The sequence below is a fragment of the Acomys minous genome (assembly GCF_964271855.1).
Source record: "Acomys minous genome assembly, chromosome: 4".
Classification (NCBI taxonomy): Eukaryota; Metazoa; Chordata; class Mammalia; order Rodentia; family Muridae; genus Acomys; species Acomys minous.
This window is the reverse complement of record NC_140486.1, coordinates 82,545,767-82,572,449: the sequence shown is the minus strand read 5'-3', so window position 1 is coordinate 82,572,449 and position 26,683 is coordinate 82,545,767. Positions and strand designations below refer to the sequence as shown.

General features: G+C 39.2%; 1 protein-coding gene across 4 annotated transcripts in view; it reads left to right on the top strand.

Moving 5' to 3' along the window:
• Positions 1–26,317, top strand: part of SF3B1 (splicing factor 3b subunit 1) — a 38,962-nt gene extending 12,645 nt beyond the window's left edge. For 2 of the 4 annotated variants that reach the window (XM_084779449.1, XM_084779450.1), the window contains 21 exons: positions 86–165; positions 2,981–3,151; positions 5,365–5,602; positions 7,061–7,273; positions 7,448–7,569; positions 10,195–10,392; positions 10,478–10,579; positions 11,969–12,148; positions 13,669–13,755; positions 13,856–14,126; positions 14,396–14,541; positions 14,635–14,781; positions 15,098–15,223; positions 16,931–17,152; positions 17,611–17,793; positions 17,886–17,997; positions 19,503–19,623; positions 20,517–20,648; positions 22,041–22,313; positions 25,165–25,381; positions 25,842–26,317. In XM_084779449.1, the coding sequence (XP_084635575.1) occupies positions 86–165; positions 2,981–3,151; positions 5,365–5,602; positions 7,061–7,273; positions 7,448–7,569; positions 10,195–10,392; positions 10,478–10,579; positions 11,969–12,148; positions 13,669–13,755; positions 13,856–14,126; positions 14,396–14,541; positions 14,635–14,781; positions 15,098–15,223; positions 16,931–17,152; positions 17,611–17,793; positions 17,886–17,997; positions 19,503–19,623; positions 20,517–20,648; positions 22,041–22,313; positions 25,165–25,381; positions 25,842–26,000 (3,500 nt within the window). In that variant the 3' untranslated portion in view covers positions 26,001–26,317. Of the gene's footprint in view, positions 1–85; positions 166–2,980; positions 3,152–5,364; positions 5,603–7,060; positions 7,274–7,447; positions 7,570–10,194; positions 10,393–10,477; positions 10,580–11,968; positions 12,149–13,668; positions 13,756–13,855; positions 14,127–14,395; positions 14,542–14,634; positions 14,782–15,097; positions 15,224–16,930; positions 17,153–17,610; positions 17,794–17,885; positions 17,998–19,502; positions 19,624–20,516; positions 20,649–22,040; positions 22,314–25,164; positions 25,382–25,841 lie in introns of those variants that run through there. The other 2 variants (XR_014778756.1, XR_014778757.1) reach the window with 2 other exon arrangements.
• Positions 26,318–26,683: the final 366 nt, after the last annotated feature.

Genomic DNA, 26,683 nt, shown 5'->3' with positions numbered 1-26,683 from the left:
ACTATTAGAGCAGGGCAGAGAAATCAGTTGAACCTAATGCTCTTTATTTACTGTACTCTTGTCCTGTTGCTGTTCTTTTCTGCAGGAGGGAAGACCCCCGATCCTAAAATGAATGCGAGAACGTACATGGATGTTATGCGAGAACAGCACTTGACCAAGGAAGAGGTATGAGCTCACTTCTCAGTGTAACGGTTGTGAAATAATCTAAGACCATTTAAGAGAAATTTACATTTAGTTTTTGGGTACCCCCCCCTTTTTTTTCTGAGATAGGATTTCTCTGTGTAGCCTTAACTGTCCTGAACTCTGAGGTCCACCTTCTTCTCTCCAGTGCTGGGTTCAAAGGTGTGCACTGCTGTACCCAGCATTTTTTCCCCTTTTTAATTACTTAAAAAAAAAAAGGAATGATTTTAATGATACAATATAGCATGATCAAAATTGGAATATCAGAAGAACAAAAGAAACACTTTGAGACAATGTCATCTGAGAACTATAAAATTCATAAATGGTAGCCATCCAAACCATCTTCTTTATTTTAGTTGTAGTTTCAAACAACTACTTTAATAATGTATCAGTACGTACATTATCACCATTCAGAAACCAACACTGTAGCAATCTTAATCCAAGTCTACTGCTCTTGAGTTTTATTTGATTTTTTTTTTTCCATCAACATTCTTTTACTTTTCTAGATGTAGTCTAGGTCTCCACACTACTGTTTGGAGAGATGCTTCTACAGGCTTTCTGTTTTTGACAGATTTCTTTTTTGTATGTGTGAATTTATTATGTTTCTTTTGTAACATATAAATTTATATTATTACACATGAATAAATTACATACAGCAGGAAGAACCATGAGACAATCATGTTACATTCATAGTGATTTGGCTATTTGTATTGTATTTGGCATACTTGAAGTAAACATCTTTCCTATCTTGTTGGGTCTAGTTTTCTGAATGTAGATCAATATCTATCATATCTTGTCTCTATTAACTTAAAACATCTATCTTGATCTAAAAACATCTTAAGCCCTAACCTATTAAGCTTAATTGAAGACTGGTCTTCAACCTCCTCAGAGATTTGAGAAGGAGTAAAACTTAAATCTCTGAGTGAACCAGAAGTGCAGGTTAGCAGCTTCTAAAATGAAAAACTGATTGAGACAGTTTACTGTCTGAACATTCACCCAACACTCTCTTCTGGCCCAATTCTGTCTGTGGCAGAAACAAGGACATTTTGCCCAATGGCTGGTTTGCCGTGTTTGAAGCCAACTCCGTAAGGAGGCTGGCCTAAAATTCAGAGAGATCTGCCTGCCTCTGCCTCAAGTGCTGGAATTGAAGGTGAACAATCGTGATTGGGCTGTAGTACTTCAGTCATAAAAAACATTCCAAGGCTGGAGAGAAGGCTCAGAAGTTGGGAGTACTGGCTGCTCTTCCAGAGGTCAACCATGGTGGCTCACAGTCATCTATAGTGTGATCTGGTGCCCCCTTCTGGCCTGCAGGTGTACAGGCAGGCAGAGCACTATATACATAATAACAAATAAATAAATCTTATCCCAGAGCTCAGGGCTGAACTTACCTTATAAATTGCCAGAGTGACAGGCAGGTAGTTCAAGAAAATGTTTTCCCTTTAGGACATTTGAGATGTTAAGAGACAGGCAATACTGTATAGGGTTGGTGATAATACCACCGCACAATAAAAACCAGACACTTAAGAAAAAAAAATTCCAGAATTGTATCACCTTGAAACTTGGCCTTTTGATTTCCTGGAGCTCTCTTCCTCTTGTGTGTACATGCGTGATTGGGGAGGTGTGTAGGGAGGTTAGGAGTACCCCTCATGAAGCTTGTGGTCACATTATTTCTTAAGGAATCCCTACTGGAGACTGGATTTGTCAGTAGATAGAGAATTCCAAATAATCCTGTTGGCTTATAGTGCTGGGGAGCTAAGTCTTAACTGTTCCTATATTTTGTGTCTTCATTACATCTACTTATTTGTGTGTGAGTGCTCATGCCCATGGTACATGCCATGGTGAGCCTGTGGAGGCCAAAAGACAAGCGGCAGGAGCAGTTCTGTCCTGCCAAGTGAGCCCCAGTGATTCTCAGACTTGGTAACAACAGTGCTGCTACCAGCGGAGCCGTCTTGGAATCCCTGCCCCATTTTCTTTGACTGTTGTTTGCAGTGAGGTCTTCCTGTAGCCCAGGCTAACCTAGAACTCACTCTGTAGCCCCACACTCACAGGCTGCCCTTTAATATACTGTGACCCTCCCAGTTCAGCCTCCTGAGGGTTAAAGGTGCACACTACTACAACACTTGTCTTGGCTTGTTGTAATAGCTAATGTGCCTTCTTGTTTTGTTTTTGAGTCTTGTTATGTCTTCCTGGCTGGGCTGGAGCTCAATTGTTTTTTAATTCAAAGCAATATTCCTGCCTTAGACTATGGATCACAGGCATGTACCACTACACCTGGCTTACTGAGTCTTGCATTTTAAAAACTTTGAGTTGCATATTTTCAGTTGTCTGCTTCGTGGATATTTTACTTACCGAGTAGAGATTTTATTTTACAGTGGAGGCTGTTAAAATTCTAGAGTTGCTTATGTACTGTTTAGGAAGAAACAGAATGCTCTAGAATTGCAAGTACACAATGTAAAAGATAAGGAATAGTACTACCAGGAACAGAAAATAAAATGAGTGGGTTTTTTTGGTTTTGTTTTGAGACGGGGTCTCTCTTGAGTCTGGCTGTCCTGGCACTCACACTGTAGACCAGGCTGGTATTAACAGCATGTGCCACCACTCCCCGGCTGTGAGTGTAATATTAAATAACTCATTCGAAAGAAAGAAAGGTGCTAGTGCATAAAAACTTAACCAGAAGATTTTCCTTCCTGTTTTCTGGTGCTGGAAATTGAACAGGATCTCAGGCATGCTTGTTCGTTATAAGTAAGCTACCTACTGAAATGTGAAAGATGTATATCCTGCTCTTTCAAATGTTTTCCAGAGAGAAATTAGGCAACAACTAGCAGAGAAAGCTAAAGCTGGAGAACTAAAAGTCGTCAATGGAGCAGCAGCCTCCCAGCCTCCCTCCAAACGAAAACGGCGCTGGGATCAAACCGCTGACCAGACTCCTGGGGCCACTCCCAAAAAGCTATCAAGTTGGGATCAGGCAGAGGTACTCTTGTAATTTCTTTACCACTATTTTTGTTTTTCTCCATGTACTATATTCATATTTGTCTTCTAAAACAAGTTAGTATTGACTAGGTGGCTTAAGCGACAGAAGTTTATGTCCATAGTTCTCAATTAAGGAGGTTTGAAGTTGAAGATCACAGTGCTGGTAGGGTGAGCACTTTTCACTCTTTCTCTGAACTCTTCTCTTGGTCTTATTTCAAGAATTCATCCTTTTTATTTAATTTGACCTTGAATATCCCCAGCCTCCAAATGCAGTCACATCAGGGGTTACAACCTCAATACCTGAATAGGACTTTGAGACACAGTTCATTCCATATGTTGAAGAATGGAATGTTCTTTTTGAGTTTTAGATGATGATGATGGTTAGGATTATTATTTTCTTGAAGACAAGGTTTTACTTTGTGTAGCCCTGGCTAGTCTGGAACTTTTTATCTAAGTGGTATACAGTGGTAAGAGTTGAGTGGTATCAAACTCAGAGATTCAGCTCCCCCTGCCTCACAAATACTGGGATTAAAGGTGTATGCCATGCCACCACTCAGGGCTGGAATATTGATTTTAAGCATAAGCTTTGTTACATTGTGGAGACTGTGGAGTAATATAGTAGTCTTTGTTATTTTCTTGTTGGATAAGCCTTTGACCACAGTTGGTAATTGAGTAACTCTATACTATTCTTAGCTAGCCTATACATTATTGATCAATAATTGGGTAACTTTACATTATTCTTAGCTAGCCTATACATTATTGATCAATAATTGGGTAACTTTACATTATTCTTAGCTAGCCTATACATTATTGACCGATAATTGTGTAATTCAACACTATTCTTAGCTAGCCTATACACTCCCCTACCCTACCCACCCCCTTCTTTCTTTTGGGATAAGGTCTCATTGTGTAGCTCTGCCTGGCCTTAAACTTGCTATGTAGAGTAGGCTGACTTTGATCCTAGAGAGCACTGTCTCCTGTATCTGCTGTGCTTTGGATATTTAATGGACATTTCACTTTTGTCTTTTGAGACCTGGTCTCATGTCTGATTTGTCCTTAAGTCATATTGTTGCTAATAAAGAGAGTTTGAACTCTTGAATTCTGCCTTCCAAGTGTTGGGATTGTAGGTACAAGCCACTATACCTTGCTGACATTTAAAAATTATTTTTCAGCCAAACATGGTGGCGCACACCTTTAATCCTAGCACTCTGGGAAGCAGAGGCAAGTGGATCTCTGTGAGTTTGAGGCCAGCCTGGTCTGCAGCGTGGATCCAGGACAGCCAAGGCTACACAGAGAGACCCTGTCTCGAACCTCCCCTGCAACAAAATTAAATAAATAAAAATGATTTTTCAAGAATTGATTAATTCCCTGTATCATCTTTCTGCACCTTTAGTCTGCTCTCTTGATCTTCCTGTGTCTGCTGAATTCAAGCCAAGCACAGCTATCAGTATTCTTTTTACTCTCTCTTATCCTTTCTAGATATTTTATTAGTGCTGCTTTTAAGTACATTTAGGCTCTAGCTAGTTTAGTTGAGTTTAGTTTTTGTTTTTTTGAGACCGGTTTCTCTGTGTAGCCTTGACTGTCCTGGATTTGCTTTGTAGAGCAGGCTGGCCTTGAACTCACATAGATCCGCCTGCCTCTGCCTCCCAAGTACTGGGACTAAAGGCGTGAACCATCACACCTGGCTTCTGGCTAGTTTTTATGACTTTATTTCTGTCTAAATATGTTAGCTCTAGCTTAGCTGAGGTTACTCCTCTTTCGGAGTCAGCTTTTGTAAGGTTAAGTAACACATGACAAATTGCCAATACAATATATATTCATAAAGATTTATAGCCCTCAGTGTGTTGTGTGTGTGTTTTAAAATGATTTATTTATTTTTATGTCTTCAGTTATGTCTGTGTGAGGGTTTTGAATCCCCTGGAGCTGGAGTTGACAGAGTTGTGAGCCGCCATGTGGGTGCTGGGAATTAAACTGTGTCCTTTGTACAAGCAGCCAGTGCTCTTAACTGCTGAGTCATCTCTCCAGCCTCATGCTTTATGTTTTAATCTAAATGAAAACTGTAAATTGGTTTTGATCATAAGGTGCAAAACAATAAGCAAAATGATAGGCTAATTTCAACTCATAGATAAATTTATTGGTTTTTATGTAACAGAAAATATATAGTTATTTCTCTAAGTATATAGGTGTGAAATAAAATTCTTTGGCTTTGTTAAGACCCCGGGGCATACCCCTTCTCTAAGATGGGATGAGACACCAGGTCGTGCAAAAGGAAGTGAAACTCCTGGAGCAACCCCAGGCTCAAAGATATGGGACCCTACACCTAGTCATACACCGGCGGGAGCTGCTACTCCTGGACGAGGCGATACACCAGGCCATGCAACCCCTGGCCATGGTGGTGCAACCTCCAGTGCTCGTAAAAACAGATGGGACGAGACCCCCAAAACAGAACGAGGTAGGTAATTTTAATAGAGTGTAGACAAGTGTTAGGGTGAGGTGTTGACATGAGCATTGTGTTTCAGGCTGAGGTCTGTACTTCCTAATATAAATGTAAAACTAATGTAAATTTCTGTATAAATAACCAGCTGCTGTGGAGGTGGAACAGGTTGTCTCTCTTGTGTGTAAAACTGTCTTTCTCTTACTGTTTGTCTCAGTACCCAAGCTTAAATCTATTAAAACCTTTTCTAAATAACCTTCCGACTTTGGGCGGCTCAGTGGTAAAGGCTCTTGCCACCAACCAAGCCGGAGGACCGGGGTCTGATCCCTGGGAACCACATGGTAGAAGGAGATCCCTGCTCCACAGGTAACCCTTGACCTCTGTATGTGCATCATGGCATGTACTCCCCAATATACGCAGTAAATGAATAAATGCAACCCATTTCAACTTTGATTAAATTAAAAGAATCTAGTGAATGGAGCACCCGATTCTTTCCCCAGTTTTAAAGAGGTTTAAGATTTTAGGAATATCTGTAAGAGAAGATACATTTTATGGTTTTTTTTTTTTTTGGTTTTTTGTTTTTTTGGTGGTTTTTAAAGATTTACTTACTTATTATGTATACATTGTATTGCCTGCATGTATGCCTTCAGGCCAGAAGAGGGCACCAGATCTCATAGATGGTTGTGAACCACCATGTAGTTGCTGGGAATTGAACTCAGGACCTTTTGAAGGGCAGCCAGTGCTTTTAATCTCTTTGAGCATTCTCTCCAGCCCCATGTTTGTTTTTTGTTTTTTCTGAGACAGAGTTTCTTTGTGTAGCATTGCCTATGGACTCACTTTGTAGACCAGGCTGGCCTCGAACTCAGATTTGCCTGCCTCTGCCTCCTGGAGTGCTGCAATTATAGGTGTGTGCCACCGTTTGTGGGCTTTTTTCTTTAAGCTTAAAAAAAAATGTTTTGGATACCTTCTTACTAGCCCTTGACTGGCAGTCCTCTTGCCTCAGCCTCTTGTCTATATATATCTGTACTTCTAAATATACACATTCTGGTGGCTTTAAGCGTATTTATAGTGTTGCACAACTATCACCGTTACCGTTACTCACTTTTATGTCTTTTTTCAGTGACCTAAACAATAACTGCGTTCTTTAATGTTTTTCCTTTCTCCACCACCTTCTGGCTTCTGGGAGCCTATATTTTATGTTCTGCCTCAGAAATCTGCCTAATCTAGTGTCTGATGTATAGTGAGAATAGCTGAAACATGGCGCAAGGTAAAAAATGGGCCATTGCACAGAGTGATAGTGTGGGCGCTGTGTGTGCCTCTGTAGTCAACGGGAAGGAACACACAAACACTGAGCAAAACTTTTAACTATATCTTGTTATAGAAACCTCTTCCGTTTGAACTTAATTAAATTGAACGTGGGAAGCAGTGCTTTAAAAGTGGCTAATAGTGTGATTTTACTGACCTTTGTCTTTGAAGATACTCCTGGGCATGGAAGTGGATGGGCCGAGACTCCTCGAACGGATCGAGGTGGAGACTCTATTGGTGAAACACCGACTCCTGGAGCAAGTAAAAGAAAATCTCGTTGGGATGAGACACCGGCTAGTCAGATGGGTGGAAGCACTCCTGTTCTGACTCCAGGGAAAACACCAATTGGCACACCAGCCATGAACATGGCCACCCCCACTCCAGGTAGAAACTAATTTCTCTGTAGCTATTTTATTTTTTAATTCTTTGCTAGTTTTTCTGGGTACCATTAATGTTAGCATTTCTATTAAGAACAAGAATATAGAAAGTCTTGATTTGCATTTATAATATAAAAACAGTCAGATACTAGAGCTGTTAACAATTTTGCTTTCTTGGTAGGTCACATAATGAGCATGACTCCTGAACAGCTTCAAGCTTGGCGGTGGGAGAGGGAAATCGATGAACGAAACCGCCCGCTTTCTGATGAAGAGTTAGATGCTATGTTCCCAGAAGGATACAAGGTGCAAGCAATGAATATATGATGAGTATATTGTATTTGGGATATAAGATCTTTGCATTTAGTAAAAAAAATATTGCCTGGTGAATTTTTATTATACTTGTCCAGATTTATTAATTTCATTTTTAAGCTACTACTAAGTGCATTTCAGTTTGAAAAAGTATTAGTGATAAAATAAGTAACACAGAGTTTTTATTGTTTTTTCGGGGTGTGGTGTCTGCTGTTACTCCTAGTGACCGGTGGGAGCCAGAGGTAGGCGGATCTCTTGAGTTTGAGGCCAGTCTGGTCCAGATACCAGGTTTTGAGCCAGCCAGGGCTATGTAGAGATACCCTGTCTCACACCCCCGCTCCCCCCATATGTTGGGGCCTGGAGAAATGGCTTGATTGGTTAAGAGCATGTATTGCCCTTACAGGGCACCCACATCAAGGGGCTCACAACTACCTGTAACAGTCTCCTGAGAATCCAACAGCTTCTGCTGGCCTGTCAGGCACTGTACTCAAGTGTATAAACTTAAATCCAGTCACACATATATACATCATCTAAAGAAAAATAATTAAGAATACTATTTTATTTTTATTTACATGTGAGTATATGCATGTGGGTGCAGATGTCTGCAGAGGCCAGTATAGTTCCTCCACTAGAATTACATGCAGTTGTGAGCTGCCCCAGTGTGGGTTCTGGTTCTGAACTCAACGGTTTGAGGCATAAGTGCTCTAAGTCACTGAGACATTTCTCTAGTACCTGCTTTGAGAAAACTATTATTTCTGAGACAGTGTCTCACTATGTAGCCATGGCTCGCCTGGAACTCTGTAGACCAGATGACCCTAAACTGAGAGCTCTTGTCTCAAGGGCATGCTGCTGCTCCTGGCTTTTACTACTTTTCAGTGAGGCATCTCAAGGGCTTCTGGAGGTGCTTTGAGAACCTCTGAATTACTTGGTAGCTCAATAAAACTTTGTCTCTAAATGATATAGATTGCTGATGACACAATGTTTTCATTTCACAATAAATAACTTGAAATTTATTTTTGTTATATTTTACAATATGACCTCCCTTTGTAGCTCAGGTTTATTGAAGTTTATTTTGAACTATAAAATTTCTAAGTACCTGTCATTATAGAAACAGCAAAGAGCTGTTTGTGACGGTAGCTAGAGTCAGAATCAAGACCATAGCTTGGTCTCATAAAGGCCTTTAGAGAGCCTTTCTGGTGTTACTCTTGTCAAAACAGTGTGTGCTACCCCATTCCACTTAGGTTTCTGTTAGAGTGTTTGCTTCAGAAAAATGTGTCATATTGCTTAGTGCTAGAGTATTTGCCTTGGAGGTAGGGTTCTGAGTTTGATTCTTAGAACCACAGTTAACCAATAAAAATTGAAAAGCCAAAACTACCTTATAATATCTTGAATGCAGACAGTCTAATGCTGATTATTTAACTGTCTTCTCAGTTATACTCCTTGGCTTCCTTAGTAGGAAGGAAGGGCACTTAATCTTTTGTGAGTCTAATAATTAAAGTCTTAAGCACACCTTTAGTCCTAAATGTAGCGTGACAGCAATGGATTTAACATTCTGTAAGATTCAATTAATAAATTCTATTAGTCAGTGGTCTGTTCTACACGTACATTGATCAGCAACAAAAGATAATTGAAGGATAAAATACAGGTGGCATCAACTACTGAACTTTACTTCATTTTTAGTCTTATTGACGTTTTAGACAGGTTTAGACACTTAAAAGTCTATTTGGAGAGGATCTGTGTTAAACTTACTGACCTACCCTTGAAAGTGTAATTAGCAACAACAACAAAAATAGTCTTACAGCTTTAAAAACCAAATTCTATTTATTAATTCATACTTTTAGACATTCTGTTGGTTTTGCAGTGGGATTAATTTGGCGTTTTCTTTCAGAGGGTCTTGGCAAATACTTGTATTAAGTCAACTTTGTAGCATTCAATGTAAGATATATTTTTTATAGTTTGGTTTATGTGAATGATGTTTCTTTCTTTCTTTCTTTCTTTTTTTTTTTTTTTAGTTTTTTGGAACAGGGTTTCTCTGTGTAACCTTGACTGTCCTGTACTTGCTCTGTAGACCAGGCTGGCCTCGAACTCGCAGCGATCCGCTAGCGTCTGCCTTTTGAGTGCTGGGATTAAAGGCGTGTGCCACCACTGTCTGGCGATGTTTCATTTTATTACTAAAATATGCATGACTTTTTAGTCTATTAAATAAACAATATGTTTATTTCCATTCAATTGGATAATTATTAATATTTGCTTTAACCTTATCTTTTGGGAAATCACTGACCCAGGTTTTTATAATATTCAGATTTTGTTAATTTGACATGTTGACTTGACAACATGTTTATTTCAAGCATGTCAGTGTTTGAAGATGACCAGACATTTTAGAGTGTTTCATGTCTTTCCTTCTTTCCCACTTAAATTTTAATTAGCAAATTAGAAAAATAAATGTTTTTCATAAATATCTTAACTTTGGGTTAACTTGTACAGTGAGATATATTTTCTTCAAGTAAATAAACTTATTAGCTAATGAGTTGTAAAATCTCTTAAAGTGCAAATGCTACTATGTTGTCTTTCAGTGTATAAAGCTCAGGCAGACCTACTAAGTGTTTATAACTCTCTTAGGTACTGCCCCCTCCAGCTGGTTATGTTCCTATTCGGACTCCAGCCCGAAAGCTGACAGCAACTCCGACACCTTTGGGCGGGATGACTGGTTTCCACATGCAGACTGAAGATAGAACTATGAAAAGTGTTAATGACCAGCCATCTGGGAATCTTCCATTTTTAAAACCGGATGACATTCAGTACTTTGATAAACTGTTGGTAAGTGATGATAGCAAAACGAAGTATTGCTCTTTGTTTGGGAGTTGCAAGTCACTGCCTTGATCTACTTTTTATTTTATTGTAGGTTGATGTTGATGAATCAACACTTAGTCCAGAAGAGCAAAAAGAGAGAAAAATAATGAAGTTGCTTTTAAAAATTAAGAATGGTACACCTCCAATGAGAAAGGTAAGTTCTGCTTTTTCCCTTTTTAAAAATTTTTATTTGTTTGAAACAGGGTCTCTACATTGTCCTTGTTGCCCTAGAACTCACTAGATAGTGCAGGTTGGCCTGGAACCTACAGAGGCCCACCTGCCTCTGGCTCCCAAGTACTGAGATTAAAGTAGTAAATAATGAAGATGTGTGCCATATCTGACTCCTAGGCCCAGTTACTAAAATTGTTATATTTATTATTTTTGGTTGTTTTGAGACAGGTTCTGAAACTGTGTCCCAGTCTGGCCTGAACCTCATACATAGCCCAGGCTGGATTTAGACTGATACCAGTTGGTTTTGCTTGGTTACCTGAGTGATGGACTTAACAGAATCAACCACAGCCTTCTGCTCTGGTTGCTTTTTTGGCTTTTTATATTGTCTCTGATGAGTTCCTTAGCTTGGCCTTTACTGTGTTGAGGAAGGCCCTGAGCTTTGGACCCTCCCATTCTAGAGTAGCCGCTTGGGATTACAGCCACAGGCTCAGTGAGTGTAATTTTTCTAATAAAGGATTTTGTTATGATAAGGATATAAGAAGGCTAAGTTCTTTTCATACATGTCAGCTCTAGTGGTAATTAGAGGAAATTATGTGACTAGTTATTTCAGCACCAAATGTGCCGTGAACATAGAAGGCTGTTCAGGCAGAATTAAGGCATGTAGTTTAAACTTGTATAGTTCCATAGCTTTACTATATATATACATGGAGCACATGTGGAGATCAGGAGAACTTGTAGGGGTCAGTTCTTTCCTTCTACTGTGTGGGTTCTGAGGATTGAGTTCAGGAGATCTCCAGGCTTGGTGACCAGCCAGTGCCCTTAACCCTCTGAGGAATCTTGCTAGCCCTATAAAGTACCCTTTTCTTCTATGCTCACTTGCTCACTCTATCTCCATCTATCCATCCATCCATCCATCCATCCATCCATATCTGTCATCTGTCTACTTATTGCACACACGCATATGTATGTGCTTGTGTATGTGTGCAGCCAGGCAGGTGCGTCATGCCCCAGAGTAGACATGGAGGTCAGAGTAAAATTTTTGGAAATTGGTTCTCTTCTTCCATTGTATGGATCTCAGGGTTGAAATGGTATCATTAGGCTTGGTAATAAGCACCTTTACCTCTCAGCCATCTTACTTGCCACATTATTCATATATCCTTTTAAAATGAGCTGATAACGTTGAACTTGGGTCTTATGAGTTTGAACATTAAAACAATTTTGACAGGAACGAATTCATACTACTGTAAGTAAATTGTCTACAAAAGTATATATCACAGTATTATTCCTGGTGAAATTTGCCCTCTCAGAATGCTTGCTCATTTAAAAAAAAAAAAAAAGGTAACTATTTTCTTTTCCCTCTGCTTTTCCTCAGGCTGCCTTACGTCAGATTACTGATAAAGCTCGAGAATTTGGAGCTGGACCTTTGTTTAACCAAATTCTTCCTCTGTTGATGTCTCCTACACTTGAGGATCAAGAGCGACATTTACTTGTGAAAGTTATTGATAGAATATTGTATAAACTTGATGACTTAGTACGGCCATATGTGCACAAGGTTGGTTTGTTTAATGGCCTTATTTTTATTTTGTTGGTTCTATTTTCCACTGTCTGGAAGTTTTTTGTTGTTGTTTTGTTTTGTTTTTTGCGTTGTTCAAGACAGGTTCTCTCTGTGTAGCCTTGGCTGTCTTGGAACTCATTCTGTAGACCAGGCTGGCCTCAACTCAGATCCACCTCCCTCTGCCTCCTGAGTGCTAAGATTAAAGACATGCGCCACTACAGTCAGGCTGTTTAATATTTTTAAATTTTCAATATTAAAAGAAGTCAATTTGTCCTCATATTTACAAAAACTTACTTTATGTATGTGGGTGGTTTACCTTCATCACTTGCATGTTTGTTGCTTTTGGAAGTGAGGAAAATGCATTGGCTTCCTGCAGCTGGAGATACAGATGTTATTAGTTGCCATGCGGGTGCTGGGAATTGAACCTGGGTCTTCACAAACAGCAGCCAGTGCTCTTAGTTGCTGAGCTATCTCTCTAGCTCCTTTCCTTGTTTTCTTGAAATATGAAAGTTCAGCAATGTAGTTCAGAAACCTGGGCTGATTCTGTGTAAGCACAGTCTAGAAAAGTTTATCGATTTATAGCATCCTCAGAGTTAATGGGGAATTAGAGTGTCCTCTGATGTTTTAGAGATTTTGAGAAAGGGTCTCTCATGTTAGTGAGGTTGGCCTTAAATTTTCAGTCTTCCTGCCTCAACCTTCTGAGTGGAAGAACTATTAAATATGCACTGCCTAGTTTTCTTTTTTTTTTTTTCCCTGTTGCCAAGATAAATACCCTGACAGAATCCACCTCAGTGAGGAAGGGTTTATTTTGGCTCACAGTTCAAGAACATAGTCCCTTATGGGGGAGTAGCCGGTCATAGCAGCATGCTTGAGATACTGGTTACGTTCTATCTGTGTCTGGATGTATGGCTACTGCTAGTCCAGGCCATGGTCTTGCCCACAATTTAGGTGGGTCTTGACAAGATAATTCCCCTTACGCATGCCCCGGTGCTCATTTCCCAGATGCTTCAAGATTCTGCCAAACTGACGATTAACATTATTATAACTATCAGACTCCCCCCTCCCTTTTTTTCAAGAAGCAAACGTGTGTATAAACATAGGTATACGTACATTTTTTTTGCCTCTTTACTCATTTTTCCAATTGCTTTTATTTTAGAATGAAGAACTATCTTTTGATGCTAGTTATTATGATAATACTTCCATATTTTTTAAAATGTTAGTTTACATTTAATTTTCACCTATAGGGCTTGATAGCATAGATGTAAAAAAAAATTTTTTTTAACCCCAAGATGAGGTTTCTCTGTGTAGCCATGGCTGTTCCTGGAACTTACTCTGTAGACCAGGCTGGCCTCCAACTCACAGAAACCCACCTGCTTCTGCTGGGATTAATGTATGTACCACCACTGCTTAGTAATTAAAAAATTTTAACCCACCCTGATTAACAAAGTTCCTTGATAACTAAATTGATATGGAAATATAATTCCTGTGTTTTGTTTTGCTTTGTTTTTGTGTTTCAGATTCTTGTGGTTATTGAGCCACTGCTGATTGATGAAGATTACTACGCTAGAGTGGAAGGCAGAGAGATTATTTCTAATTTAGCAAAGGTATTCCCATTAAATTCCTAGAAGAGGAAATTTGTCTTTTAATAGGTTGAGGATGATGAATGGTATTTACTGAAGCTGCTGTTGTAACTTTTCCCTTTAGGCTGCTGGTCTGGCTACTATGATTTCTACCATGAGACCTGATATAGATAACATGGATGAATATGTCCGAAACACAACAGCTAGAGCATTTGCTGTTGTAGCCTCTGCCTTGGGCATTCCTTCTTTGTTGCCGTTCTTAAAAGCTGTGTGCAAAAGCAAAAAGTCTTGGCAAGCGAGGCACACTGGTATTAAGATTGTACAGCAGATAGCTATTCTCATGGGCTGTGCTATCTTGCCACATCTCAGAAGTTTAGTTGAAATCATTGAACATGGTAAGTGTGATGCACCTTTTATAGACCCGAACTTTTGGTTACTGGCTTGGGGTGGGGTATTGGGGAGGTAAATAAATGAAAGGGTTTCCTCATACACTTATATTTTGAAATGGGGTTTGTAATATTTTCTGTTAACTGCCTTTTCGTAACCTTCATGCTCTGTAAAAGTTCTAGCTGTTGGTGTATACATGGTTGTGCTCATTGCTAAGACTTAGGTGGTATTGTAAGAAGTAGGTACTGTCCACTCACACCTGTGTCTGGTTGTACAGGTCTCGTGGACGAGCAGCAGAAAGTTCGGACCATCAGTGCTTTGGCCATTGCTGCTTTGGCTGAAGCGGCAACTCCTTATGGTATTGAATCCTTTGATTCTGTGCTCAAGCCCCTGTGGAAGGGCATCCGCCAGCACAGAGGAAAGGCAAGTCTGCTCACTAGATGTGTTTTTGTTGCTGGGCACTAAGGCAGTCCAAACTTAATTTACTGACATGGATATACATATCTTTTTAAATAGGGTCTAGCTGCTTTCTTAAAGGCTATTGGATATCTTATTCCTCTTATGGATGCAGAATATGCCAACTACTATACTAGAGAAGTGATGTTAATCCTTATTCGAGAATTCCAGTCTCCTGATGAAGAAATGAAAAAAATCGTCTTGAAGGTAATTAGTTGTTCCAATTTGTGGGTACATATTTGTTAACATGCGGTGCATGTTTAGGAAGTTCAAAGAGATCTCTCTTTTTCTTTTTTCCTACCAAGACAGGGTTTCTCTGTGTAGCCATGGCTGTCCTATACCAGGCTATCCTTAAACTCACAGAGATCTACCCGCCTTTGCCTCCCTTAGAGCTGGGATTACAGGTGTGTGCCACCACATCTGGGCAAAGAGCTCTTTACTATAACATTAAAAACAAAACAAAACCTGTGTTGTGTTGCATCAGTGTTGCTTTTGATTTATGTATTTATGTTTAACATTTTAGGTGGTGAAACAGTGTTGTGGAACAGATGGTGTAGAAGCAAACTACATTAAAACAGAGATTCTTCCTCCTTTCTTTAAACACTTCTGGCAACACAGAATGGCTTTGGATAGAAGAAATTACCGACAGGTGACCTTTCATTGTTAAAATTTGATTCTCATAAATCTTTTTGACTAATTGTTTACCTACTTAGAATGCATATTGCACACTAATTTGTTCTGACTATCTTAAAGTTTATACTTGTATGTACTTTACTGTGACAGGAGAGGAATTTTCAAAGCCCAGTTATTTATTTATTTATTGATTGATTGATTGATTGAGATAGGGTCTGACTGTGTAGCCTACACATCACTATGTAGACCCCAAACTCACAGGCGCCTATCATGTGCTACTATTAAAGGTGTCCTCTGTGACACCTGTCCTCTTTTCTTGTTTTTGAAAAAGCATGCATCTAATGTAAAATTTCCATGAAACTAGTGCATTTAAAACTTGTAATTTTTATATGTATTTGGTGTTTTGCCTGCACCGTTTGGTGTGTCTCATGCCCTCAGAATCCAGGGCGTAGGATCTTCTTGATACTGGCTTTACAGACAGTTGTGAGCCAACTCTGGTATTGAAGTTACAGACATGCGGTGCTGGGAAACTCGGTCCTGTGGAAGAACAGCTAGTAGTACTCTTAACTGCTGAGCCATTTGTCCAGCCCAGTCTTTGGATCATTAACAAAAGACCCCCCCCCCACACACACACACTCCCCAGTGTGTGTGTCTGTGTCTGTGTGTGGTTAACAAAAGATTCTCCCTCTCTCTTTATCCTTGTGTGTTAACAAAAAAGACTCTTCCTGTGTTTTCTTTGTTTAAATTATACTTACTTGGTGTGTATTTATGCCCCAGTGCATGCAAGTGTGCAGGTCAGAGAGCAGCAAGCAGGAGTTACCTCATTCAGGTGGATCGTGAGGATCAAATTCAGGTTGTCAGATTTGTTGGCCTTTTACTTAGTACTCCACGGCTCCTTCCCCCCCCCCCCCACTTTTTTTTTTTTTTTTTTTTTTTTTTTTGTGAGAGGAAATTTTACTTTGTAGTCTAGGTTCTCAAATTCTTGCTTGGTTGTTCTGCCTCAGCCTCCTAGCTTGGCAGTACTAAACTGTTAGTTGATGCTTTTGTCTGGTAAATTGAGGCACTCTTTATTTAGTTGAAACACACATATAATTTTACTTAGATTTGTATTTGTTTTGGAGATAGGATCTTATGTTTCTTGGGCTGGCCTGGCCTAGACCTTGCCAGACTTGCATCAAATGTGAAAGGCCTGTCTGTCCTAGCCCTCTGTCTGAGTGCTAGGATTATAGACATAAGTCACCATATCTAGTTGTCTCGCTTTACTTATTTTTTAAATTTTTAAATGTTTTTTATTTTTGGTTTTTCGAGACAGTTTTTCTGTTTAGCCTTGGCTGTCCTGGGTAGACCAGGCTGACCTCGAACTCAGTGATCCACCTGCCTCTGTCTCCTGAGTGTTGAGATTAAAGGTGTGCGCCACCACGCCTTGGCTGTCTCACTTTAAAAGTTTAGTAAGTTTCTGGGCTGGAAAGGTGGATCAGCGGTTAAGAGCACTGTCTGCTCTTCCAGAAGTCTTGAGTTCAATTCCCAGCAACCACATGGTGGCTTACAACCATCTATAATGAGATCTGATGCCCTCTTCTGGACTGCAGGTGTATATGCAGGCAGAGCATTGTATTCATAATAATAAATAAATATTAAAAAAAATAAGTTTAGTAAGTTTCATTTCCTTGGAAAAGTAATAGATTTAAAAGGTATGTTTTGTTTTGTTTTTTTGTCTTTTTAGTTAGTTGATACGACCGTGGAGTTGGCAAACAAAGTAGGTGCAGCAGAAATTATATCTAGGATTGTGGATGACCTGAAAGATGAAGCTGAACAGTACAGAAAAATGGTGATGGAAACAATTGAGAAAATTATGGGCAACCTAGGGGCAGCAGATATTGACCATAAACTTGAAGAACAACTGATTGATGGTATTCTTTATGCTTTCCAAGAACAGACTACAGAGGTGAGGACAGCCAATAATTTATTTCTCGCTTTTATTATTATATATGTGGCTGAAAATTAGAGGGTTTTTAAGAGATCGGTCTTTCCTCCACCATGTGTTTACTGGGGACCAAACTCCAGGCATGAGGCTCAGAAGCAAGCACTTTTCCTGCTGAGCCATCACCCTGGCCTGTCACCACTAACTTGCGGCACATTGCCTTTGACTTTCACATATGTGGAAAACTTATTTTAAAGCAGATATTCCTTAAAAGACATTTTAAGTACCAGTTTTCCTCAACTTGACAAATGTTCTTTTACTTCAGATTTATTTATTTATATATTTGATTTAAAAACAAATGGGGTATTTGGGTGGTTGGAAAAGATTGAATGTTATTTAACAATCAACTTGCAGTCGAAACTAAATGTGTATTTTTAGTACTTCTTGTTTGTTCTGTTAAACATAAAACTTTTCTCTTTTAGGATTCAGTAATGTTGAATGGCTTTGGCACAGTAGTTAATGCTCTTGGCAAACGAGTCAAACCATACTTGCCCCAGATTTGTGGTACAGTTTTATGGCGTTTAAATAACAAATCAGCAAAAGTTAGGCAGCAAGCAGCCGACTTGATTTCTCGAACTGCTGTGGTTATGAAGACTTGTCAAGAGGTAATGTGTCTTACTATATCCATGCTGTTGTAGCAGGTGGGTTAATGGAAAAGTAACAACAAAGTAACAACTGCACGTTTCTTTTGCTACAGGAGAAACTGATGGGCCACTTGGGTGTGGTGCTGTATGAGTACCTGGGTGAAGAGTACCCTGAAGTGCTGGGCAGCATTCTTGGAGCACTGAAGGCCATTGTAAATGTGATAGGTATGGACTTTATGGTCACGTGAGGATTGCATCTTTTAATTTTCTTTGTATGTTAAAGCGAAATATAAAATTGTATTTAGGAGTTGATTTTTCTTTTCTTGAGCACTTCAGGATTATCAGAATGCCACAAAGGTCTTCTCTCACCATTGTCTATTTATATTTTACTTACAAATGTTAAAGGAGAAATTTAGGACATAGGAAGTATGGAAATAGTTACAGCTCAAAATGGTTTGAATTAGCGGGAGAGAGGCCCCTCATACAACTAGTGCATCAGCTGAGGAATAGTCTAGCATCTTCTGTAAGGGGAGGGACAGCCCCAAAGGGGTAACGTTGCTTTAGAAATTCTCTTTATCTAGTCAGTCTTAAGATGTTTGGGCTGGCTGATTTTTTGGGGGGGGGGCATGAATTTAAAGAAGATGACTACGTAAAAAAGCTGCGTATCCTGTATTTTATCCATAAGTAAAAATACACAAATATATAACAATCTTGGGTAAGAGGGAGAACTCCCCCTCCCTCAAGGAATTGCCATCTTAAAGCAAACAAAGGGATTACTACGTTTAAAAATCTCATTGTATTTAAACATAGTGTCTAAGTAACTCCCTGGTCAGTGTGGTGGCGCATTTCTTTAATCCCAGTGCTCAGGGAGGCAGAGGCAGGTGGATTGCTATGAGTTCAAGGCCAGCCTGGTCTACAACATGAGTCCAGGACAGCGAAGGCTACACAGAAATCCTGTCTTGTAAAAGGCCAATAGTTCATAATAACTGCCTGTTAACCACTGTTTCTGCCATTTTGAAAGAAATATTCAAAATGTGGAAAGGAGTAAGGAGTATTATGTTGTATATATCTTTGAGCCGTTGCATTTACATGTAGTCTTCAGTTCAGCCCAGACCTGTACGCTTTGAAGGTAAGGACTTGGCAGCAGTCATTTAGCCACCTGTGGGTGTCTGGGGTGCCAGGGAGCTGGAAGCCGTATTGTTTATCTGGCAAACATGAGAAAAGCAATGGAGAGTCAGAGCAAGTAATTCTAGTTAGAGCAAGAGCCTAGCTGCTTCGTTTTCTTTCTCTTCATAGGTTTAAGTAACATCCAGGTATGCCCTGCGTTTCAGGCAGCTTGGAGATGTGTTTTGTTTTGCAGTTAAAGGGTATGGGACCCATAATATATTGATTTACCTGTCTGCCTTTGGCTTACATTGTTGTATTTGGCCACAACATAAGGTGTCCCCATATTTAAATGTCAGTATACAAATAACATTTTAAAACCAAATAAAAACTTCATATTATTAAGTAACCCTCATTTTAAAAATTATTTCACTGATTTCTTTCATTTCTAAATGTAATTAGAAGCTGTTAATGGTTTAAAAAGGTCTAAGTCTAATTAGAATCTGGTGAGATTATCCATAGGTATCTTATAAAATTATGTTTATGTGTTAGATTGCACAGTAAAAGGAAAAATGAAAGAGGTTGGCAGTTCATGTTTTAATAGTTCCTTGATTTCTGTCAAATAGGAATGCATAAGATGACACCACCAATTAAAGATCTCCTGCCTAGACTCACTCCCATCTTGAAGAACAGGCATGAAAAAGTACAAGAGAATTGTATCGATCTTGTTGGACGCATTGCTGACAGGTAAGCAGATTACATGGCAACATTCTCTCCTATTTACTTCAAGTAGATTACTAAACGTTCTCATAGGTAGTATTTCTTTTTAGATTTAGCAAATTGTGTTCATCTAGCACGTTTTGCTTGAGCAAGTTTGCTAACCTAAGGACATACGATCTGGTTATTCAAGATTAATAGAAATGTTTTGCTTTGTGCTTGTTTGTTTTACCCAAGACATGGTTTCTCTGTATAGCCAGGGCTGTCCTGGAACTTTGTGTAGACCAGACTGGCTTCAAACTCAGAGATCTGCCTGCCTCTGCCTCCCAAATGCTGGGATTAAAGGTGTGCGCCACTACTGCCTGGCTTAGCAATGTAGTTTGTTGTAGTTGGGGGAGCATTGAGACAGGCTCTCTCTGTGTAACTTGGCCGTCCCAGACTCTCTATAGACCAGCCTGGCCTTGAACTCACAGTGATCTGCCTGCCTTTGCTTCCCAGGTGCTGGGATTAAAGTGTGTACCACCACTTCTGGCGCTCAGCAGTGTAGTTTTAAAACAAAGCCAGACTTGCTTTCTTTTTGTTACTTTCTTTTCTTTGAGACAATGTCTGAGCATATCCTTGGCTGGTCTGGAACTCACTATATAGACCAGGTTGGTTTTAAACTTAGAACTACCAACCAAGTGTTGGGATTAAAGGTGTACTCCACCACTTAACAAAAGAGTTCATGTAATATTTAAGATGAGTTAGTGATGATTTCAGAGCTGAATATACACATTAGAGTAAGGTGTGTACATCAGTGGCAGAACCCTTATTTGGTGTGCATGAGGCCCTGGGTTTCATTCCAGCACTACAAAAACAAGAAAATTAAAACATCTTGCTAGCACAACAGTATTAATTCATTTACTTCCTTTTTTTTAAAATAGGGGAGCTGAATATGTATCTGCAAGAGAGTGGATGAGGATTTGCTTTGAGCTTTTAGAGCTCCTAAAAGCTCACAAAAAAGCTATTCGAAGAGCTACTGTCAACACATTTGGTTATATCGCAAAGGCCATTGGGTGAGTACTTTTTTAGTAGAGTGTAACACTGGAAGGTACTTCCATGTAGGCATATCTCTTGAGGCAAAGTGTAGGTAATCATCTGAAGAAAAAGCATTTCATGTATCCACTGGCCTGACTTTCCCTATTTTAAAATAATTCCTTAAGCTTTTGAGTGAACTAGGCTTTAAAATTTCCCATACTGGAATACAGATATTTTCAGAGAGGGAAATAATTCTATTTTCAGGGTACAGTCAAGGTTTTTTGTTTTGGAGGGGAGGGTTTGAGACAGGCTTTCTCTGTGTAGCTGTCATGGACATGCTTTTTAGACCAGGCTGTCCTCAAACTCACAGTGGTCCACCTGCCTCTGCCTCTGCCTCCCGAGTGCTGGGATTAAAGGCATGTGCCACCACGACGAGCTCTATAATTCTTACCTTATATTCACTTTATGTGTTTTTAAAACTGCATCATTCCAAGACCAATCTACTGACTGATCTGCTTTATGAATTCATTTATGGTTATTTGCTTCTTCATCAGAACTCACTTGAAAGGAACAGTTAATTGTAAAAAATGAGAGTATGAATGTACACTTTCCCTGATCTAGTTAGCTTCGGCTGTAAGCGTGACACAGCCTAGAGGCATCTTACCATCTGACCATGTCTGTGAGAAGCTGTCTTGATTCTTGGTCTCTGTGGGTAAGACCATCTTTGAGCATGTGGGCTTGGGCTATATAAGAAAGCAGGTTGAGCACGAGTGGAAAAGTGAGCCAGGAAACAACATTCCCGCATGATGTACTGCAATTCCTGTTTGGCTTTCTGCCCTGATGTCCTTCAGGGATGTGCTGTGAGAAACTGAACTAAACCCTTTCTTCAGCACTTCAGAGTGTTTTCTTATTGAAGCACAAAGGAAACTAAAACCCCTGGAAAATAATTTCAAAAAACACACAGACGTCTTTGAGTCACGTAGCTCTATCTTCCAGATAGACACACCCCTTCTCATTTCTCGGCAGTAGAACTGTTTGTTTCAGTGATGGTCCGATTTTAAAAATTGCTGCAAAAAGATAATGTGCAAAATTGATTAGCCCCAATGTCTCTCTAAGCTTTAGCAAAGGAAGTCTGTAAAAGCTTCGTGGGAGGCAGCCAGAGCTAGGCTGGGTTATCCTACTCAAAAAGAACATGGGAGCAGGGCTCCCGGGGAAGATGAGGAACAGATGTTATGTGAGCATGGGAGTGCAGTGTTTTGGATAAGGCTGACTGGCTTCAAGGACATTTACATTTCTTGATGTTTCAAAAAGTTTAAAGTGAGAACCAATTATGAGTACTAATCTTATTCCATTTCTTTGCAGTTTTCCCCCTCTGACAACAAGTATAACAAGTATGGTAACTTGCTGACATATTTCTTCTTTCTTTTTAGCCCTCATGATGTATTGGCTACGCTTTTAAACAACCTCAAAGTCCAGGAAAGGCAGAACAGGGTTTGTACGACTGTAGCAATAGCCATTGTTGCTGAAACATGCTCACCCTTCACTGTACTCCCTGCCTTAATGAATGAATACAGAGTTCCTGAACTTAATGTTCAAAATGGAGTGTTAAAGTCACTCTCCTTCTTGTTTGAGTATATCGGTGAGATGGGAAAAGACTATATCTATGCTGTAACACCCTTACTTGAGGATGCCTTGATGGATAGGTAAGTGACTAAAACCAGGTTCAGAAAAATAATTAACAATTATGTTTCATTTTAGAGTTTATTAAGATAACTTTTAAATGACCTACTTGTATTGTTAAAGAAGAAATATTACTAAGGATTATTTCGCATAAGTATAATTTCTTACCTTAATATTTGTTACAGTGGGTTATCTAGACTTTTTTTTCTTCCAAGTCTCCTACCCGTTATGTCCTTTCATATGTGTTAAGCTAAGTGGATTTTGAAACACGATAAGTGATTCACCCCCCCCCCCTTTTTTTTTTAAACAATTAGGGGGAGAAAGGTGAATTAATCAGTGTGGCAGAGAAGCCTGTAGTTTTGTGAGATAGGGTCTCAGGTCACTCAGGGTGGCTTTGAACTTACTATGTAGCTGAACATGGCTGTAAACTTCATTTCTCACTTCTTCTATCTCCAGAGTTTTAGGATTGTAGACATGTACCACCGTGCCTGGTTTCATTTGGCACTGTGTAGGACCTCAGGGCTCCATACATGCTAACAGTGCTCTACCAAATGAGCCACATTGTCAGCAGATGAGTTTGCCAGAGTCTTTCCTTTGCAGGTCCCCAGTGTTCACGTAGTATGCATTAGTTCAGTACTTTTGGGTTACAAGGTAAGAGTCTTGCTACAGTTTACTCTCTAGATTAGGTACAGAATTAATTGTACCTGACAAGATTACAAAGGAAAGTGTAAGTAAGGTTCAAGCAATTTTAGCTGCTTATTTAGTGCACAGCTTAAAGTTATTCACTAAACTGGCCACAATAGCCTGAAGTCTCAACTACCACAGAAGCTGATGCAGGAGGATCAAAAAGTATGTGCCGACTTGTGCAGCATGTTAAGACTGCACTGTCTCAAAACCGCATTCTGAAAATTAGGCGGGGTAAGGCACACGCCTGTCATGCACAAAGACCTGGAGTTAGTCTCAGTATAGCCAGAGTCACTCAGGGACCTTCATAAAGGTCAACTTAAACTGACTTAGTGTGGCACCAGAAAGTATAGAGGTAAATTACAGAGACAGATTAGTAATCACAGTAAAGTATACACGACTTGTCTCTTCATGTGTTGACTACAAATAAAACTGATAGAGTCGAAAGTTTGGCAGGACATTCTGTTTGGGGGATTGTTTTTTTACAAGGAGAAAGGCCCTTGAATATTATGTTGTAAAATATATTTGAATTTTATATTCTGAGTTAATATAGCAAATTCAATATAGCAAATTCATTTTTTTGGAAAATTCAGACTTCCGTCAAATGTACTTTTTAAAATTTTCACCAGTCACCAGAATAATTTCATATGCCTTTTGCATTCTTTTATTATTGTTTTTAAATTACATGTATTATCTGTATTAGCAGTAGGCCCAGCTAGCGATCAATCAAGACACAGACACTTGTTATATTTTAAAATAGCCTTAGTTAACCTGGGGCAGGACAGATATCAATCTTCTAAATCACCTCCCATAGTGGGGCAGGCATGGGATCCCTGCCTCAGTCCCATGCCATCTGCTTCTAATAACTTCTATCAAGCTACCTCCCATCCATAATCCCAAATACTTGCTAATGTTCTTCATCTGGGCTTCTCCTCCAACTAACCCATGGTGGCCTTCCTCTCTTTCTTCCTTTCAGGTCTCTCTCCTTTTTCCTCTTGGCTATCCTTTCTTCTTCCCAGAATTCCCCCCTCTCTCTCCTAGCCCCACCTATCTTCTGTCCTGCCCAGGTGGGAATTGTTTTTTTATTAAGCAAAAATTGGGTCACAGAGACAGCAAGCTGTAATTAGCATCAAAATCCATCAGACCATCCCCCAACACTTTATTGTCTTCTCAGTTATTTTAGAAAGTTTTTTTGTTTTGAGATAGGGTTAACTCTGTGAGTCCTTGGCTGTTAGTGGGCTTGCTTTGTAGACTAGGCTGGCCTCACAGATCCACCTAGCTCTGTCTCCACGACTGCTGGGATGCCAGGCATGTGCCACCATACCTGGCTTTTTAAAAAATGATTTATTTTATTTTTGCCTGCCAGTATTTCACTTTAATTCTAGAGTTTATAATATTTGTTGCTTCTATATTTATTTTAAAAAACTGTGCTTGCCGCACATGGTGGTGCACGCCTGTAATCCCAGCACTTGGGAGGCAGAGGCAGGTGGATCTCTGTGAGTTTGAGGCCAGCGTGGTGTACAGAGCAAGTCCTGGACAGCCAAGGCTACACAGAGAAACCCTGTCTTGGAAAACCAGAAAAAAATAAAACAAGAAAAACAAGACACGTTGTACACAATTCTTAAGAAATTAATAAAATGTAAAATGAATATAAAATAAAAAATAATGTATTCTGTGTAGGTTGAGGTAATAACTCAATTGAAAATTACTTTAAAAAGAGAATACTTCAGTTTGAAAACTTATAAGAACTACTGCTTTATCTTGGTGAATAAGTGATAGATCTGAATAGGTTCAGATCTTTTTTCTTATGCCTTTGAGAGGCTGTAAATTTCTTTGCTAAACGCCTAAGCACTTTTATTTCATGTTTGCACTCAGAATAGGTACGGAGTAAATACATTGATTTGTCATGAACACAAAGTCAGATGCCACCAGAAGATGCAAGTTTTTATTTGTGCAGATTTAAAAACCTAACTGATTTTTCTCTTAAATTGAATTTTTGAGTGAGTTTATGCTAATTTGAGAGTAAATTTAATTTTATGTGCTGGTATCAACTTATCAAATATTTAAGGTTACAGAATTTAAAATGACTTTTGAGAGTCAAATGTTGAGTATAATTTAGCTCCTAATGTGAAAATGAATGTTTCTTATAAAATTGAGACTAATTAAAGAGACTTTTCCCTTCCATTATAGGGACCTTGTACACAGACAGACAGCTAGTGCAGTGGTACAACACATGTCACTTGGTGTTTATGGATTTGGCTGTGAAGATTCTCTGAATCATTTACTGAACTACGTATGGCCTAATGTGTTTGAGACATCTCCCCATGTAATCCAGGCAGTTATGGGAGCCCTGGAGGGCCTCAGGGTTGCTATCGGACCATGCAGAATGTTGCAGTATTGCTTACAGGTAGGTGAATTTTTGTTTGTTGTTTTTATGTAGAATCACTCAAAACTATTTAGTTTAATATGTTGAAGTAAGTTACTCTCTAATTACCATGTGGGAGACAGTTCTGTGTTGAGATGTGAGTTAGGTTTTGTGTTTACCCATCACTGTTTTGTGTAGTTTCCATGTTTTTTTTTTTCTTCCCTCCTCAAAGAAAGTACTTAGTGTTTGATTTGATTTTTGAGACAGGGTCTCACTATGTAGCCCTGGCTGACCTGGAACTTACTTTGTCGACCAGGCCAACACTTGAGTTCCTAGATAGATCTTCCTGTCCACTGCCGCCCGCCCCCCACTTGTTGGGATTAAATGTTATTTCGTAAATATAAAATAAAGACAAACATATGTCTAAAATTTTTATAGTCTGTAGTAGTATTAAATATATATATTTAAAAATAGAAGTAACTCTACCTTTTAATTATTCTAGGGTCTGTTTCATCCAGCTCGGAAAGTCAGAGATGTGTACTGGAAAATTTACAACTCCATCTACATCGGCTCACAGGACGCTCTCATAGCACATTATCCAAGAATCTACAATGATGATAAGAACACCTATATTCGTTACGAACTTGACTATATCTTGTAACTTTATTTTGTGTCTAACAAAGCTGTTTCACATCTTAAAACTTGCTTCAATCTGATGATATAAACTTGTAAAACATTGCCGACCAGTGCAGAGCTGGTCATAGAGGAGGGGTAGAAATCCAGTAGCATGATTTTTAATAACTTTTGTTTTTGACGTTAAGTAGTAAATGCCAGTAGTGACCAAGGACACAGTGATTACACGCACTATACTGGAGGGATATCATTTTTTTATTCATCTTTATGAAGATTTAGAATTCATTCCTTGTGTTTAAAGGGAATGTTTAATTGAGAAATAAACATTCATGTACAAAATGCTAATTTGTGTGTGTTTTTTGAATATAACTTGTAAAATGCAGAACTTTGGTTAAGTATTGGTTTGTGTAGAATAAGTGGCTTAATTTCATTTTCTGTTGCCTGGTTTATTATGGAACAGTTAGCAGAACACAGACTATAAAGTGATGGCCTCTTTGTCACAGTCCATTGTTTTGTTGATGGTGAGAAGAGTAGCTCCGGGGGTGTCCCCTTGATGTAGCATAAGCGTTCAATCACCATAGCAACATAGCACTTTGAACTGTCTTGAATATTAATTTACATAGCACCTTTCACCTCTTGACTTCTCAAAATGCTTTCTGAATGGGCATGAGGGATGTATTTTACATCATCTCCAACTCTTGGTGTTCTCTG